The sequence below is a fragment of the Crocodylus porosus genome, unplaced genomic scaffold (assembly GCF_001723895.1).
Source record: "Crocodylus porosus isolate Cpor-Errol unplaced genomic scaffold, CroPor_comp1, whole genome shotgun sequence".
Taxonomy (NCBI): domain Eukaryota; kingdom Metazoa; phylum Chordata; order Crocodylia; family Crocodylidae; genus Crocodylus; species Crocodylus porosus.
Genome location: NW_017728915.1, coordinates 8,269,505 through 8,284,334, shown reverse-complemented (window position 1 = coordinate 8,284,334; position 14,830 = coordinate 8,269,505). Strand labels below are relative to the sequence as shown.

Below are 14,830 nucleotides of genomic sequence, written 5' to 3'. Positions count from 1 at the left end.
CTCCCTGGCCAGCGTTTGCAGGGGGGGCACCAGCTCTCCCGTCTGCGCCCCCCGGTCACCTAAGCAGAGAGCACGGCCTGTCAGGGGGTGCACCAGTGCTCTCAGGGGATACACGTCACCACTGAACTGGGATAACTTCACTCCACCTTCTGAAGAGTCAGGGGGCAAAACACTAGTGGGTATCTATATGCTTTAAAAAAAGGTCTAGTAGCTCCTCCTCTAGTACCTAGCAGTAAGGCACAGTAAAGGCCACCTGCTGCACAAGCTACTTCGAGGTGACTGCACACCTTTCCATTCCCAATCTTGGCATAATGTACACTGCTACACAAAACCAATGAAAATTACACCTGCGTACATAACCATCCTATCCACACCGAGTACCTGGTGTCGCACTATGATTTCACTTTATTTGAGAAATTCTACACATTTAATTGAACTGAACACAAACACTGCGCTGTGATTACAAATGTATTTTCTTACCTTGTCCTCAGACTTATAAAAGACCTTATGTGGAGACCCCAAAGTGCTCAGAACATCCTGGCACGAATCACCAAAATACACACAGCGTTCAAATACCCGCATCTTAGCATCAGCTAGTACACCTGGGCCACAACCTGGAGAACATGAAAAAGCCTCACGTTAATAACGCAAATCTAATTCTTCACTTCTGGCTGTTTGTTTATGAAAAAAAGTCTCGAATCTAGGTGATATTACTGCTGACTGTGACATAGGCCCATACCTTAATGGCCAAGTTTAGCAATGCTTTCTCTTGGAAAGCATATTAAGATGCATATTTCTGTGCCTTTTCTCATTTCACAAGATTGAATTTACTCATTTTCACAGTCAAATCCAAATTTGATCAGCTGATATCATCAACTGCCAAGAATTAGTTCTCTCCTTAAAAAGGCTAAATTGCAGTAACTGAAGTATTTTAAAAAAAACTATAAAACATGTTATCTGAACAGTCAAAAGTAGAAACCATGGATCAAAATTCTTCGTCCTTCATCGAGGGCTGCTCTATGGTAGGAAATGTACAGTGATATTTTTATGGATTCCTATATTTTATGGAACATGAAGCAAATGCATTCATATATACACAAGCCTTATTAAAAACAACAATGAATTTCTAATATATAGATGCATAGTTGAAACATACTATTTATAAGACAAATCACTGTAAATAACATCCCATTACTAATCATCTGTAAGCCTGTATTCAAACTGTTTGCCAAACAAAAAGTTGCCATTTTAATCCCAAAATCTGGTTAACAAATAAAGAAATTACTTCCCTTTATATCTGAAGCATCACTGAAGGGTATTATACACGGAATGATTAAGTTTTCAGCTCAGCTTGCTGTTGGTTAGGTAGAGATTGTCCATTTAAAAAGCCAAATTCACTGCATTTCACCAACAATAACTTCAACACTATTCACAGAATTCTGGATATTGAACTCTTAGAAGCCATCTAAATTTCTAATCTTTCATGGCCAAAGACCATTTATTTAACTGCTACACACAGACAAGTAGCAGAGCCTCAGATATGATGGGCTGCACCTTACCAGGGCCTTTCAGCTGCATTAACACAATAGGTTACTTTTATCATCATTTTTCTGTACCTGGCTGTTAGTCACTCAAACAGGTCTCATTGCTCTACATGGGGACCTTTACCACAATGTTGTGGGTGCAGTGTGGAATTCTCAGTACTAAAAAGCATGCCCATGAATAATTAGCTTCCAATCTGGGAGGTGCTAACTGTAGAGTAGCACAGCGTTTTAACACCCAGATGTTTGGCTCAGTAAGTTTACCATGTAGACATGCTCATGGAAAGATTTCTTTGGCCCATTAGGCATCCCCTGCTTGTCTAGCTACTTGCTGGGTCACCATAGGTTTCCTGGCTTCTTCAAAGGTTGAGAGAGGGTCTACTTAGTTGTCATTTTAAATTTATGCTTTCCAAAAGCCAAAGGAAAGTGACATTTTCCTTACCACGTAACAGTGCTCTCAGCATAATTCAGAAGGCTCTCCTAATAGTCAAGAAAAGGTAATCAAGCTGTACCTCAGGGGTGGGCAATTATTTTGGGCAGAGGGCTGCTTACTGAGTTTTGGCAGCCATCGAGGGCCACATGATAGGCAGCCAGGGGCAGACAAATATTAATTTTCTAAATTTTTTAGGGGCCCCCACGGGTCAGACAGAATGGCCTGGCAGGCCGCATCCAGCCCCCAGGCCGCATTTTGCCCACCCCCGTTCCATCTCCTGGTCCAGTAGCTAGTACTTCTCTCTCTTAACTATAACAAAACTGGAATGACCCACACTTACCCTCCCCACCCCCATCTGCTTAAGACAGTTTTTTGTTGTTGTTGTTGTTGTTGTTTTTTTAAGTTAAAAACCAAGATGCTTACAGAGAAGTTAATTCTAGAAAGGTTGTGGAACCTATTCCCTAAAGGTGCTAAGTTGAGTAAGGAAATAATGGCCTATTGCACGCCTATCCTGCAAAATTTTAGAAGTTTGACAATTAATGTAAAAAATAATAAAATATTTATTACAACGTTAACCTTTCCTTTAAAACTTAGGCATGTATTTCATCTAGATTTGACACTCTACCTTAGAAGTGACCAATTTTTCAAAATCATTTACATTATCAGGATAATATAGCTAACTCCTTCCCTAATACAGCAGGATATATGATCCCTGTCCTAGGCAGCTCTCCATTATCTTCCTCTGTAAAGACAGAAGCAAAGTAACTTTAACAAATCTACTATATTTTTATTCATTGGTTTTTATTTCTTACCTTATTTTTTTCCACCTTTTGCATATTGGGAATACATTTTAAAGAGTTTCTTCAACATAAATAGGCTTGAAAAGTTCTTAAGGAAAAAAAACAGGATCTGCTATTCAAAAGAATTTTGAGTAAACTGACTATACCGCTTGACAATATTTTAAATCTTTTTAAAAGGGGAATTACTGGCAAGCATCTTTCTGCAGCAATATATTTTTGCTTTAAAGTTAGGTAAGACTTTAAAGAGATATGTGGGAAAGTAACCAAACAGCCTGTCACTCACAATGCTGTTTCCAAATACAGAGAGGCAAGGATTTTTAGTAATAACTTTTATTGGACCAAAAGTATAGTTGGGAGATGGAAGCATGGAGAAAGAAGCAACAGCTCTCTGAACTGTACAGTTGGTCCAATAAAAGACATTACTAAAAATCCTTGCTTCATCTACATTTCCTGGACCATCACAGCAACACCACTCTCAGCCTACTCTAAAGCAGAATGGTTTATCACTGAATTCAATTTAGAATGCTAGGTTTAAGACAGCATTGTAAGATGCATTTCTTACACATCTTTGAGGATTCATCATTAAAACTTAAGCATCTCACAGCTGGGTTCAATGCACAGAACAATGAGTGCCTAGCAGAAGTTTCTTTGTTTCCTGGGATGTATCTGCATTTTCCCCATATCTACTCAAAGAAATAAAATCTATTACCATCAAGAGACACCATGAACTAGAAACTACAAAAATCACAATTATTCCTGAAATTCCACAGCCACCTGTGATCATCCAGAGGTACGGATACATAGCAGCAGTAGGTTCTTTTTTTATACAATGGCTTATATTTTAAAATAAAAACAAAACGCTTTTGAAACATTCCTAGGAAACATAATAAATGACCTATACACGATTTAGTCAAATTTGCCCTTTTCCCGACTTATATAAGGGCCAACACCTGTCTTCAGTAATACCTGCAGTGAGTAAGCGGAGCCGTAAACCTGAGGGTCCAGTTCCATCTCTCAGAACATCAACGTTCTCTGCATACACATTACCAAGGAAACAGCTGAGTGGCATCATGGGAGCCCTGAAACAGATAAGATGTACCAAAAAAATACCCAGGATAGGCCGAAGCTTTGAACTGTCTGTTAGTTTTGAGAGAACCAAACACAACCTACAGAATTGATATGGGAGCACCTACACTCTCCTGAATGAAAAGAGGGGAAAACTAATGTTTGAAACTGATATGTCAGTTGAGAAAAGTTGATACTATTGAATAAAGTTGTTACACAGCAAAAGGAATAAACATGCAGCATGAAAGAAAGACAGGGTCTTTTATCATGAAAATGAATGTGTTGCTAGTCTCTGGAAGTTACAGCACCTGCATCTAGATTTCAGACTTTGTACACCTCTTGGAACATGTTTCAGAGTCCTTGGCTTCAAATTCGTTCTCATGAAAATGAGGGAAATACAATACTTATATCTATTTAATTCAAAGCAATCCTGATATGGTCTGCTTGCAGTCTTTCAGTTATAATCAACATCTTGAGTATAATTTTATTAATTTATTGGATAATTTTGTCTGCATGAAACCTGTGGACATATCTGAAGATGATTTACTAAAAATAATATATTTGCTGGTATTCAAAATAAGGAACAAATGGTACTAGCCAATTAATTTCACATATATTTATCATTCATTCAAGTCTAAATAAAATATAAAAGATAAAAAATCAGATTTCTTATATTTGTTCTAACAACCCTCCATGATCCAACTATATACATACTTTGTATCTTGCAGACTGTTTCCACTGTAGATGTACATACGTTTCACAGTTGCGCCATGGGGAATTTGTAGAGAAGCAAGGCCATGGGCAAAGTTAGGCTGTGGATATATAAAATGATTCTCACCAACTGTATCGTATACTACATAAGTACAAAACCACTTCAGTTCAAAATCCTGCACAAGAAACAACTGTATTCATAAGCATGTACTGCAAACCTCAAGGATTAGTTAAGCTGAATTTATGTCTACTACGAAAGTGAAAACGAGCCACAAGACAAAAACAGCTTGCATTACAGCATTTGTTGATTCTTCCTCAATTCTATTATTTGTCAAAAATGGCAGCAGTCTTTCAGTTGGCCTTACAGGGACCCACGAATTCAAATGTTCTTGATTAAGTCTGTAGTCTGTGATTAGCATCTTAAGTCTGTCGTCTCCGAAAGCATTTGCATTGGTATGCTACATTACTTATAGTACTAGTAAACAACAAAATTAGCTCTAAAATTGAAGGTGTCAGTTATCTTTTGCTATGTTACTCACACCAGCTTTGTAATACCTCAATAAATCCCCCCAAAATTAGAATATTTCTTCCTCTGTTGGTCTGGAAAACATGTTTTAATGTACCCCTTCCCTTTTCTGTAGTGTTTCAATATTTCCCTCTCTCCAACAGTCTGCTTCAGTGTTCTTTTATATATAGTTTTACAATGATTTGAAAACATCTCCAATGGTGCTTGCAATTTGTTATCCATTAAGTTTCAAAAGCTCAGTGTTCTTCCTAGAAATGTGATGCAATGTCATTCTCTCTAATCCTAAGCAAACAGCTTTGACATAAGAAAATTTCACCACTTCCTTAGTCCCCCTCCCAGGGCACTTCTGTGAGAGACTGCATTTTCTGCCTTTCCCACTCCCTCCCCATGTTGACCATTTTATCCTATTCTTTATTTTCTATGTCTACATTACTTTATAATCTACAGAAGAACTTTGCCTCTTATTCTAAAAACTTAATCTCTCCAATAATTTTTTGAAGGTAACCTGATGCTTTGAACATGATGTGTCAATGTTATTAGCTATTTTGGAGACTGTCAAAGAACTGTAATTGCACGGAGAAGCACCACTTGCCTCTCTTGAGCCAGAAGTTTTAGAACTATCCCGGATTACTGGATTAGTCAAAATGTGTAACTCATAAAGCACCAAGCTCCTAATATAGTGAGAACACATGCCCTTTTGCCAATTAACTAATTTGACTTACTTCCACTCTCAGTTCTATTTCTGCTCTTCATCATCTTAGAATCTAGTATTTCACTATATACAATTATCTTTACTTGATAAGAAGGGTAACACCCTAGGGTTCATTTTATAAGTTAAAGGTAATATTTCTATTATTGTTAATGTGAATTGCAGTCCACCTGATCTTGCATCCAGTGGAAATATTTTGAGTACGATATTTGTTACAGGTTTCAGTGGGTACAGAAGCTTACCCACTTAAGTATTTAGTAACATCAAAATATTTCGTAATTAAGGAAATATGAACAACATACCAAACATTTATTTTGGCTTCCCAACTCACATAACAACAGACTTTTAAAGTCACAGGTGTATTTTACACTGTTGCAATTTAGCTTTGAAAGAATCTGAAGCAGAACTGAGAAAAGGACAGCCATATCTCTTTTGATATTAAAGCAAAAGCAAGACTTGTTTAGCGAAAACATTTGTAAATACTAATGGAGAAGTTACAGTTAAGAGACAAATTTCTGAGATTTATCTCAATAATGGAACTGCCATTCCCACTTGGCAATAAAAGCCAAACAATATTCAGCTAAAAGCCAGGCATAAACTTTTGATTTGGAAAACATTCAGTTTTGCAAATGAATGGTTTGTTTTGCTTGAAAGTGAGGCAGGCCTATAGGCAATATTTTGCAAATGTTAGGAGAGAAAAAACCAACAGAGACCATGTATTAACTAGGAAAAATTCCTGACCTCATACTTCGGAGTTTCAGTCCATGAGTCTAACTGAAAGGAAAACGAAAGTCCTCTGAAATTGAGGTGAAAAAGTTGTTCAGCTGAGTTGTACACTGCGGGAGGGGAGAAAAAAAAACAACCCAAAAGGAGTTATGAAATGGACAGGCATAGTTCAGACCTAACAGCACTTTAAATTGCCTTACTTTCTTCTTGGCTACCTCCTCTACCTCAGTAAAATGTGATGAAATTTAAGAAAAATTATGTAGAATGCAAGGATGTCTTATCACAATAAGCAAATTAAAAATGAAACAATTAAAAAAAATCCATTTAATCTGTTGTAATTACAATGGTTAAACAATTAATTAGTATAGCAACCCCCAGCTTGGACCATGTAAGGTTTTTCCAGCCTGGCCTATGGGGTGCCCTGTCCAGCCTGGCACAAGTAGGGCATGTCCAGCCCCTCCAAGGTGCAGTGGGGACTCAGCAGCTCCCCAGGGCTGTGTCTCATAATGAGCCAGGCAGGCCCTCTGAGTCCATCCCTGGGCGCAGACAGGGAAGGCAAATGGGGTGCACTGCAGGGCTGAGCTGCAGGCCTGGAGAAGCCATCCTGTGTCCACCTTGCCCCTGCCAGGCTCTGACTTCCGCACTCCCTATGCTCTTTGTGGACAGCAGAGTAGGCAATGAAAATGAGGGGGGTAGAACTAGTACATAATAGTGAGGCTCTGCAGACCCTCATGCAACTGCCTGTAGCCTTCCTATGGTCTGCTGCAAGCATCCCGGACGCCGTGACGGGTGCCCAGAGCCTTGGCTATTTGCAGCAGAAAGCGGGGAGTCTGCAAGCAGCTGCACCAGGGTCCTCAGAGCCTAATTATTAGGTACTAGTCACCCACCTCCCCCCTCCTGCCTGCCCTGCTGCCTTCTGGTTCCTGCTGGAGCACCACACGGCTTGCCTTCTTCCCCTTTCTTGCTGGATTACACCCTGCCCTGCACTAAATGATAACCAGTAAGCTATAGCCAGTTATCAAATTAGTCATTTAACTGTTCACATCCCTAAATGAAATACCTCAAAAAGAGGGAAAGGGAAATAATAATAAAGCACATAGAATGCCTTAAATCTACCTATTTAGCCCTTTAATAAAAAATCTATCCAAGCTTCACTAACATATCATTAACAATACAATTACATCTTAGCATCATTGAAATAATTAAATCAGCAGCAGCTACCAAGCAACGTCTTTTCTGTCCCTTCACGATTATGGGACGCATGCCCTCAGCCTTTTTAAAAACAATGCACCTAACTGGCATAAGTGCTTAAAGATCACTAAATTCAGTACTTTGATCCAGAAGGACTGCAACATCCAGCATCCTAGAGCTTTGGAAGCATTCCACCCAAAGACGTATCTAGCATGAGGGCCCCAGCTAGCCCTGCTACAGCACAGGGATGCAACACTCACATGTGCTAATTCCTGCCTGTTTAGGTCTTGTCACTAGAAACAAGTCTACTAGTCAGTTTGCAAGGACGTGACTAAATTTGGAATACAAAAATAAGTTGACTGTCATCACATGACATTTAACGTTTTAATTTACTTCAAAGAATTGCATAATACGAGTGGCAATGAAAGATACCTCAGAATTTACTCTAACAAGACAGACTGTCTTCTGAGGTTTGCAGAATTAAACAATAAGGCAGTTCAGCAGCATAGAAACCATTTTCATGATGTTGCTACCAAGCTTCAGTCAGTTACTGCTATTGGCTGGGTGGAACAGAGCATACAGAGATTGTTCTTTTTACACACTGTACCCACTATATCTGCAAAAGAAGTCAGTAGACAATAGCAGCAAAAAAATGGAGGGAGGGAACAGAAGAGACTTGAAGTGAAGTTTTTCCCCTTCATCCCATTTACTGAAGACGGAGGCTTCACTTTTTTTTATTTCACACTTAAGATCATAAAACAGTTTGGCATTGTTTTACAAACTACAGTCAAACTGCATTATGAAGCATGTTTGAGTTTCTCAGCTCCAAAATGGGTCACCAGTTCAGACAATGCTGAGGAGGAAAGAAAGGTGTGTGTATCATGGCACTGGGACATGCACTTGAGTGCACTAATATTAAGTTAAGGGAATTCAGTCTGATCACTTGTAAGCTTTTTACAGAGAGATTTGTCTGGTTTCCAGTCGCTGGTTAAGAGCAACACCTTAACGACTAACCTGTTCAGAAAGGTGTGAGATTTTGTAAGCTACAGTCTACTTCATCAGCTGCTATATATAAGAACTTTGATTATACAGATAAGTTTAACCAACAGGCAAAAAAACTCTGATAAAATGATCTGTTTTCCACTGTAAGCTTCCAAAAGATCATTATTTGTGTTTGCTGCAGACTAGCCGTGAATCAGTTCAAACATTCTTAAATTTGTTCTCTCTTCGTCCTTTTCTTTCAGAGGACTTGTATCACTGAAAAATGATTGTGCGTGCAAACCCCCCCACCCCAAAATAATTGTTTTGATTAACAGAAAAATTACTCAGATCTCCTACATGCAATGAATATACAATGCATCTTTTCCAGAGCCTGTAGCCAGCTGGAGAAGTTTTGCTCCGAACGCTTATAACAAACAGGGTATTTGATTACGCAACTTACATCAGTTCTCATTTGTTACAAATGTTTCTTAATATCTAGGTATAAAAGGCAACAAACTTCTTCTTCCAAGGGAAATCTTTCACCTTCCTCTCAAGATCCAAATTGTTGCGTCATGAAAAAGGTCAGTGTGGGAAATTCCACTGATTCTGAGATAAAACAACTTTTCATTTTGAAATGTTAAAAAAAGGCTGAAGTCAAAAGAGAAGGCCCTTGATAACCTGATACGGAATTTGTTTTGATTTGCCAAAATATATTCCCAATTTGGGGTAAAGTTTTTGAATCCTCAAAATGCTTCTTACTAGGCTTCATGAAGTGTATTTATTAAAAGGAGGAAAGTATAAAAATACATTAAACCTGCACTTCATGATAAAATTCAGTCACATTTTAGTGAAAACCATGACATAGATACTAGTAGGAACACCTGTACTTTTTAAGAAAGAGCTTTTGTATGTGAGAAAATGTAATTTCTATGAGTGAATTAAGACATCATGACAATTAGAATCAGAGAAGCAAGCTAGTGCATATTTTTAATTTGGATACAATGGGTATATAGAATCTGGGGTAGCTGCAGCTCAAGGAGTCATGCTGTTCTAGTAAAACTGTATATGGTTATAAAGAATGCTAGTTATCAAATAAACAAGTCTTATAGCTGTAAACATATCCTTATGGTTCAAATACCAATTCATAGCTTTATGAGCTTTTCTTCCCTTACACATTTCCAAATAAACCAGTCATATCTTTACATTTACTTGATTTAAATAAGGAAATCAAGGACATTCACTTATCCCAATCTGATATCCAACTTCTATAGCTATAGCAATGTCTCTCTCCAACTGCATAACTATTAAAACCAGTGCAGGGCCCTCTGTATCACTTAATCCCTGTAACTGGTTGCTTAAGATACTGTCTACAGAAAATTAATGTGGCAAGAAAGCCCCCCAATAACATAGGAGACACTGGTTGTAGCCTATTTGAGACCAGCCTGAAGGTCTCCAAATGAACATAACTGAGGTAACAGACAGGAGAATAGATGCTTTAAAGGGACATTTTGCCTACTTTAAATGAAGCTCTTCCCCCTGGTTATAGGCTGGTATTATTTCAGTCTTATGCCTAAATTTGTGTAGAAGGCTTGGGGACAACACAACAGTTCATTCAATTCTAGTTACCCTTTATCCCGAAAGGCACAGCACAGAAAGGTGCATTTCTGTTCATTATCTATACACACTAAGTAACTTAGTAAAGCTGCAACCTACCTCCTGGATGTGTTGCTCCAAATGACTGATCAATCTGCTCTATGGTTGGAGCAATTGCCTGAGAGTTAAAATGGACACCGCTGAAAAAGAAATAGAAAATAAATGAAACACTGTTAAAGAAGAAGCTATTTAGGGGGTACATTACTTAAAATGATTAAGATACACTAAGTCAGGGGTTTGTAACCCCCAGCATGTATGCTGCAACATAGCATGCAAGGTCATTTGCTTAGCAGGCAACAGGCAGCCCAGGCTCTGGGGAGCTGCTGCCGGCTAGAGCTGGGCCTACTTGCAGCAGATGGCCGGGAGGCTGCAAGCCATGCTGCAAGCAGCCCAGGCCAGCTACATCTGGGAGGCTGCAAACAGCTGCACTGGGTTCCAGAGCTATGGCCTGGCCTGCAACCTAGGCCCCTCCCTCGCTATCCACCAGAAATGAGTGTGCAACCATGCCACCATCCAAACCACACCAAGGGCACCGGTGGTGCAGCTGTTTGCAGCCTGCCAGTTGCAGGCAAGTGGTGAAAAAGGGGCCAAGGCTGCACACTGTACATGAGGGACTTGCTGCATTCATCCATTCTCTCCTACAAGCTCCCTGAGTGTCACCTTCCAATCCACCTCTATTTTAGGGACCCCCAGCAGTCCATAATCACACATGCAGTTGGATCCTGTAGGTCTGCTAACCAGATGCCAGAGGTTCTCTGAGTCTCCCCTTCCCCCCCATTTTGGCTTTCAACTTAAAACAATTTTGCATAAACTTTGCTTTCTCCATCCAGCTTAATATTATTTCAATCTGCACACAAGGTTTTTAATGTACTTCATGGTGTAACTGAGACCTTATTCTATTAAAAAAGCTTTAGGTATAGGGATGTTGCATATAGCTGTTTAACAAATAAAGTAAAAGCTGCATTATCTGGCACCTTACAAGCTGGCATGCTCTATTAACTGGCACGCTGGCTTATAAGGTAAAAGCAAAACCGGAAGTGCCCACCGTGGCACTTCTGGTTTTGCTGAGCCCCCACAGCCTGGGGCAAAGCAGCCTGAGCTGCTGAGTCCCCATGGCCAGAGGTATAGTAGCCTGAGCAAGACCCGCCTCCCTGTCCCTCAGGGCCTGTGGGGGCCACGGGAGGGGCGGTGGCCTGAACAGGCAAAGACGTCTGTTCATGCCTCTCAGCTAACCGTCATATTTTGTTATCCGGTATCCCCCATTCCCCATGGGTGCCAGATAAAGCGTTTGCTGTAATACTACCATTACAAGGGGGAAAAAAAAAAAAAGGAAGCTGATCATTTTTACAAACGACTTTTTGAAGTCATCTGAATTCTTCTCCATCTGTTAAACTACTGAGAACAAAAACAAGTAAAACACATTCCCAGCTAAACAAAAAGAATATTTTATTCCTCATGCTTAAAATAGAAAGAACAGGCACAGCTAACTCATTCAAACCAATCTTATGGATACAGTAAGAATACCAAGCTATCACAATTTTGCCACCAGCCTTAAATCTAGACTACTGATCGAGTTACAATCCAATTCATTTGCCATTTTACAGAAACAGAGTTTACAATATTTTAAATAATATAAATCACAGTGAGATAAATTGTTTTATTACAAGGAATTCAATGATACAAGAACTCAATGCAGGCCAGTAGCCTACACACAGTGGGGAGCAAGGGAAGAGAGAGAATGTAATTAGTAAAGTGCGGAAGACAAAATGACAAAATTATTTTAAAATCACTTACCAATATTTTAACTTCACTTTAGTCAAGTCATAAACTTCAATCACCTGAAAAAAGAAAAAAGTGTATAAAATTATTCTGAATTCACAGATATTCAAAAGATAATATTTAGGGCAGACTGACTGACAAAAGGTAAAAGCAGTTATGAAGTTCTCTTTACGTAAAGGAAACCTGCTCCGTTGGCATCTAACCTGATACAATTAAAAAGTGAAAAACCAATGCCCCAAAATCACATTTCTAAACCACTACAAAGAACTAAGAATTTAACCATACAACTGTCTCAAGGTAAAAACTGTGTCCAAACGCTGGTGAGGAAACAGAAATGAAATTTGCACTATTGTCTAGAGTGTGGGCAATTATTTTGGGCAGAGGGCTGCTTACCCAGCTTCAGCAGGCTGTAAAGGACCACATGGGTAGCACTGCCCCTTGACAGGTGCCCCGCCTCCTGGTCACCATCTTGGGACCAATGTCCCGCTGTCTTGGGACCAATGTCCCAGGGCCAGCACCGGTGGGACCCAAAGTGGGGCACAGGCTGGCAGGGGTCTGTGGAGCTCGGCTGGGCTGCACCAGAATGAGAGGGGGGAGCTGGCCCGGCTCCACAGAGCCCCCGCCAGATGGGACCCCGTTCTCCTGCCGCCCTGCTCTTAGCCCCATCTGGCACTGGCCCCAGGACACCAGTGCAGGCCCTGTGCTTCCGCTGGCTCCCTGCCGACTCACTCCCAGTGTCCCGCGGTACAGGTGGGGGCAGTGCACAGCCCTGACCCCCTGCTCACCAGCAGGGAAGAAGCTGGTGCTGAGTGCAGGGGGGGAGAAGCAGCCCCTCACCTGCCCTGTGCCCGGTGCCCCATGCTGCAGCCACTTGCAGCCTGCCTGTGCCTGCTCAGGACAGCCCCGCACAGCCTGTAAGCGGCTGCAACAGGGAGTGCTGGCCACGGGGTGGGGGAGGGGCCAATTTCCTCCATGCCGGGAAGGAGCCCGGGGGAAAAAACGAGCACAGGGGTAGGGGAGCACCATGGCCAGTGCTCCCTGCTGCAGCCACTCACAGACTGTACGGGGCTGTCTGGAGTAGACACAGGCAGCCCCAGGCAGGCTGCGAGTGGCTGCAGTGTGGGGTGCCGGGCACAGGGCCAGCGAAGGGCTGCTTTTCTCCCCTTGTGCTCAGCTTTTCCCTGGGCCACTTTTCCCTGGGATCCTTCCCTGCCCTTCCCCCCACTTCTCCCTTACGTGCAGTTCCAGTGCAGGGCAGCCATGTGGTCTTAGGCCAGAAGCTGGGGGGGCGGGGCTGGGTGAGCCCTGCTGTTGCAGGAGCCCGTTGGGCTTCCCTTGGGTCCTACTGGCCTTGGTTCCATAACATTTTTGACAGGAACCAAGGGCAGATAAATATTCATTTTCTAAATTTTTTAGAGGCCCCGCAGGCCAGATAGAATGGTCTTGTGGACACATGGCCCGCAGGCCATAATTTTGCCCACCTCTGGTCTAGAGCAACACATCCTTAACAGGACTTAGAAAAAACACTTCTCTGACAGGATGCAAAATTTCTGTGGACAAGGATAATAAACTAGGATTCCCCAGAGAATTTCCTACTAAAAAGGTAGGAATTAGTCATTTCCTATATTTTTAAAACTCTGCTGTTACTACACAGCATACTACACCTGTATGATTTTAAATAAGACCTTAAAGATACACTATTTAAACATAGGTTTAATTGACTCATAAGAAATCAAAATAGTTTTTTGAAGTACTTAAGCAGAACATTCTCTGGAATTGGCAGGGGGTGGAGGAGTTCTCATCAAGCACAAAAATAAGAGAAAAAGACAGGCTCCTCCTGAGCACTGGAGCCAGAGGCTGTTCCTGCCACCTGTCTAAAACGATTCATGATCCAGAAATAAATTTAAAAAGGATGAATCAAAGAACAGCCAAGAAAATAACATCTCTCACAAATGAGATCTAGGTCAAAGGAGGGCATAAATTTTTGTGTTGCTTGCTATTAAAGAAAGGAGAAAGGCTTATGATTAAACTCAAATCTATTCTGGCATAATACATTATTAACTCCAGTTGAGAGGAAGAACTAGCTGAATTTAGGAATAGTTGCAGATAATCAAGCAGTCTTGTAACACCCACTGTATTTACATAAGCACATGGTATTTGCAGACGTACATGGAAGAAATACTGCGAAGACAAAGTTAAGACAGGATTGTTAACAACCAGTTTAGCTACTAGTGACAAAGAAATCAAAGAAATCATGGCATTTATTCCACTGCCCACAGAAAGCCAATCAGGTAGAATTTATAACTAATCTTGGATCAAAGTTCTACACAACCAAGCAGCTTTGGGCTCAAATTGAGCAAAACTGGTTGCTTTAAACAATGGAATCAATGTAAACCGTTTGAAGAATTTCACCACATTTACATTTGTACACTTAGCTTTTTTTAGGGCTTTGAAAATTTCCCAGATATCTACAAGCTATAGACAAAGGAATCATCCCAACTTATTTGGGAGCAAGAGGGAAAGTTCCAAGATTCATAAAAAGGAACTAGTCTTAAAACCTCAGTCCAGAGCTCCATGCTGCAATACAGCCTCTGTCTTCCTAAGTAGGGACCAGAACAGCCACCTCCCTGCTGGGCCCCCCTTGGACCCCGGGGGAGGCACACCTGGGCCACGGGTTAGCGAGGATTTAGTTAGGGAGCTTCTGGAGGGGTTGGA

General features: G+C 41.0%; 1 protein-coding gene across 5 annotated transcripts in view; it reads right to left on the bottom strand.

Moving 5' to 3' along the window:
- CUNH16orf70 (chromosome unknown C16orf70 homolog) overlaps window positions 1-14,830 on the bottom strand; it is a 56,513-nt gene that overhangs the window by 18,407 nt on the left and 23,276 nt on the right. For all 5 annotated transcript variants that reach the window (XM_019535649.1, XM_019535648.1, XM_019535646.1 and 2 more), the window contains 6 exons: window positions 12,131-12,174; window positions 10,397-10,476; window positions 6,527-6,621; window positions 4,554-4,651; window positions 3,741-3,853; window positions 481-614 (listed from right to left, as the gene is read on the bottom strand). In XM_019535649.1, coding sequence (XP_019391194.1) covers window positions 481-614; window positions 3,741-3,853; window positions 4,554-4,651; window positions 6,527-6,621; window positions 10,397-10,476; window positions 12,131-12,174 — 564 coding nt within the window. The remainder of the gene's footprint in view (window positions 1-480; window positions 615-3,740; window positions 3,854-4,553; window positions 4,652-6,526; window positions 6,622-10,396; window positions 10,477-12,130; window positions 12,175-14,830) is intronic.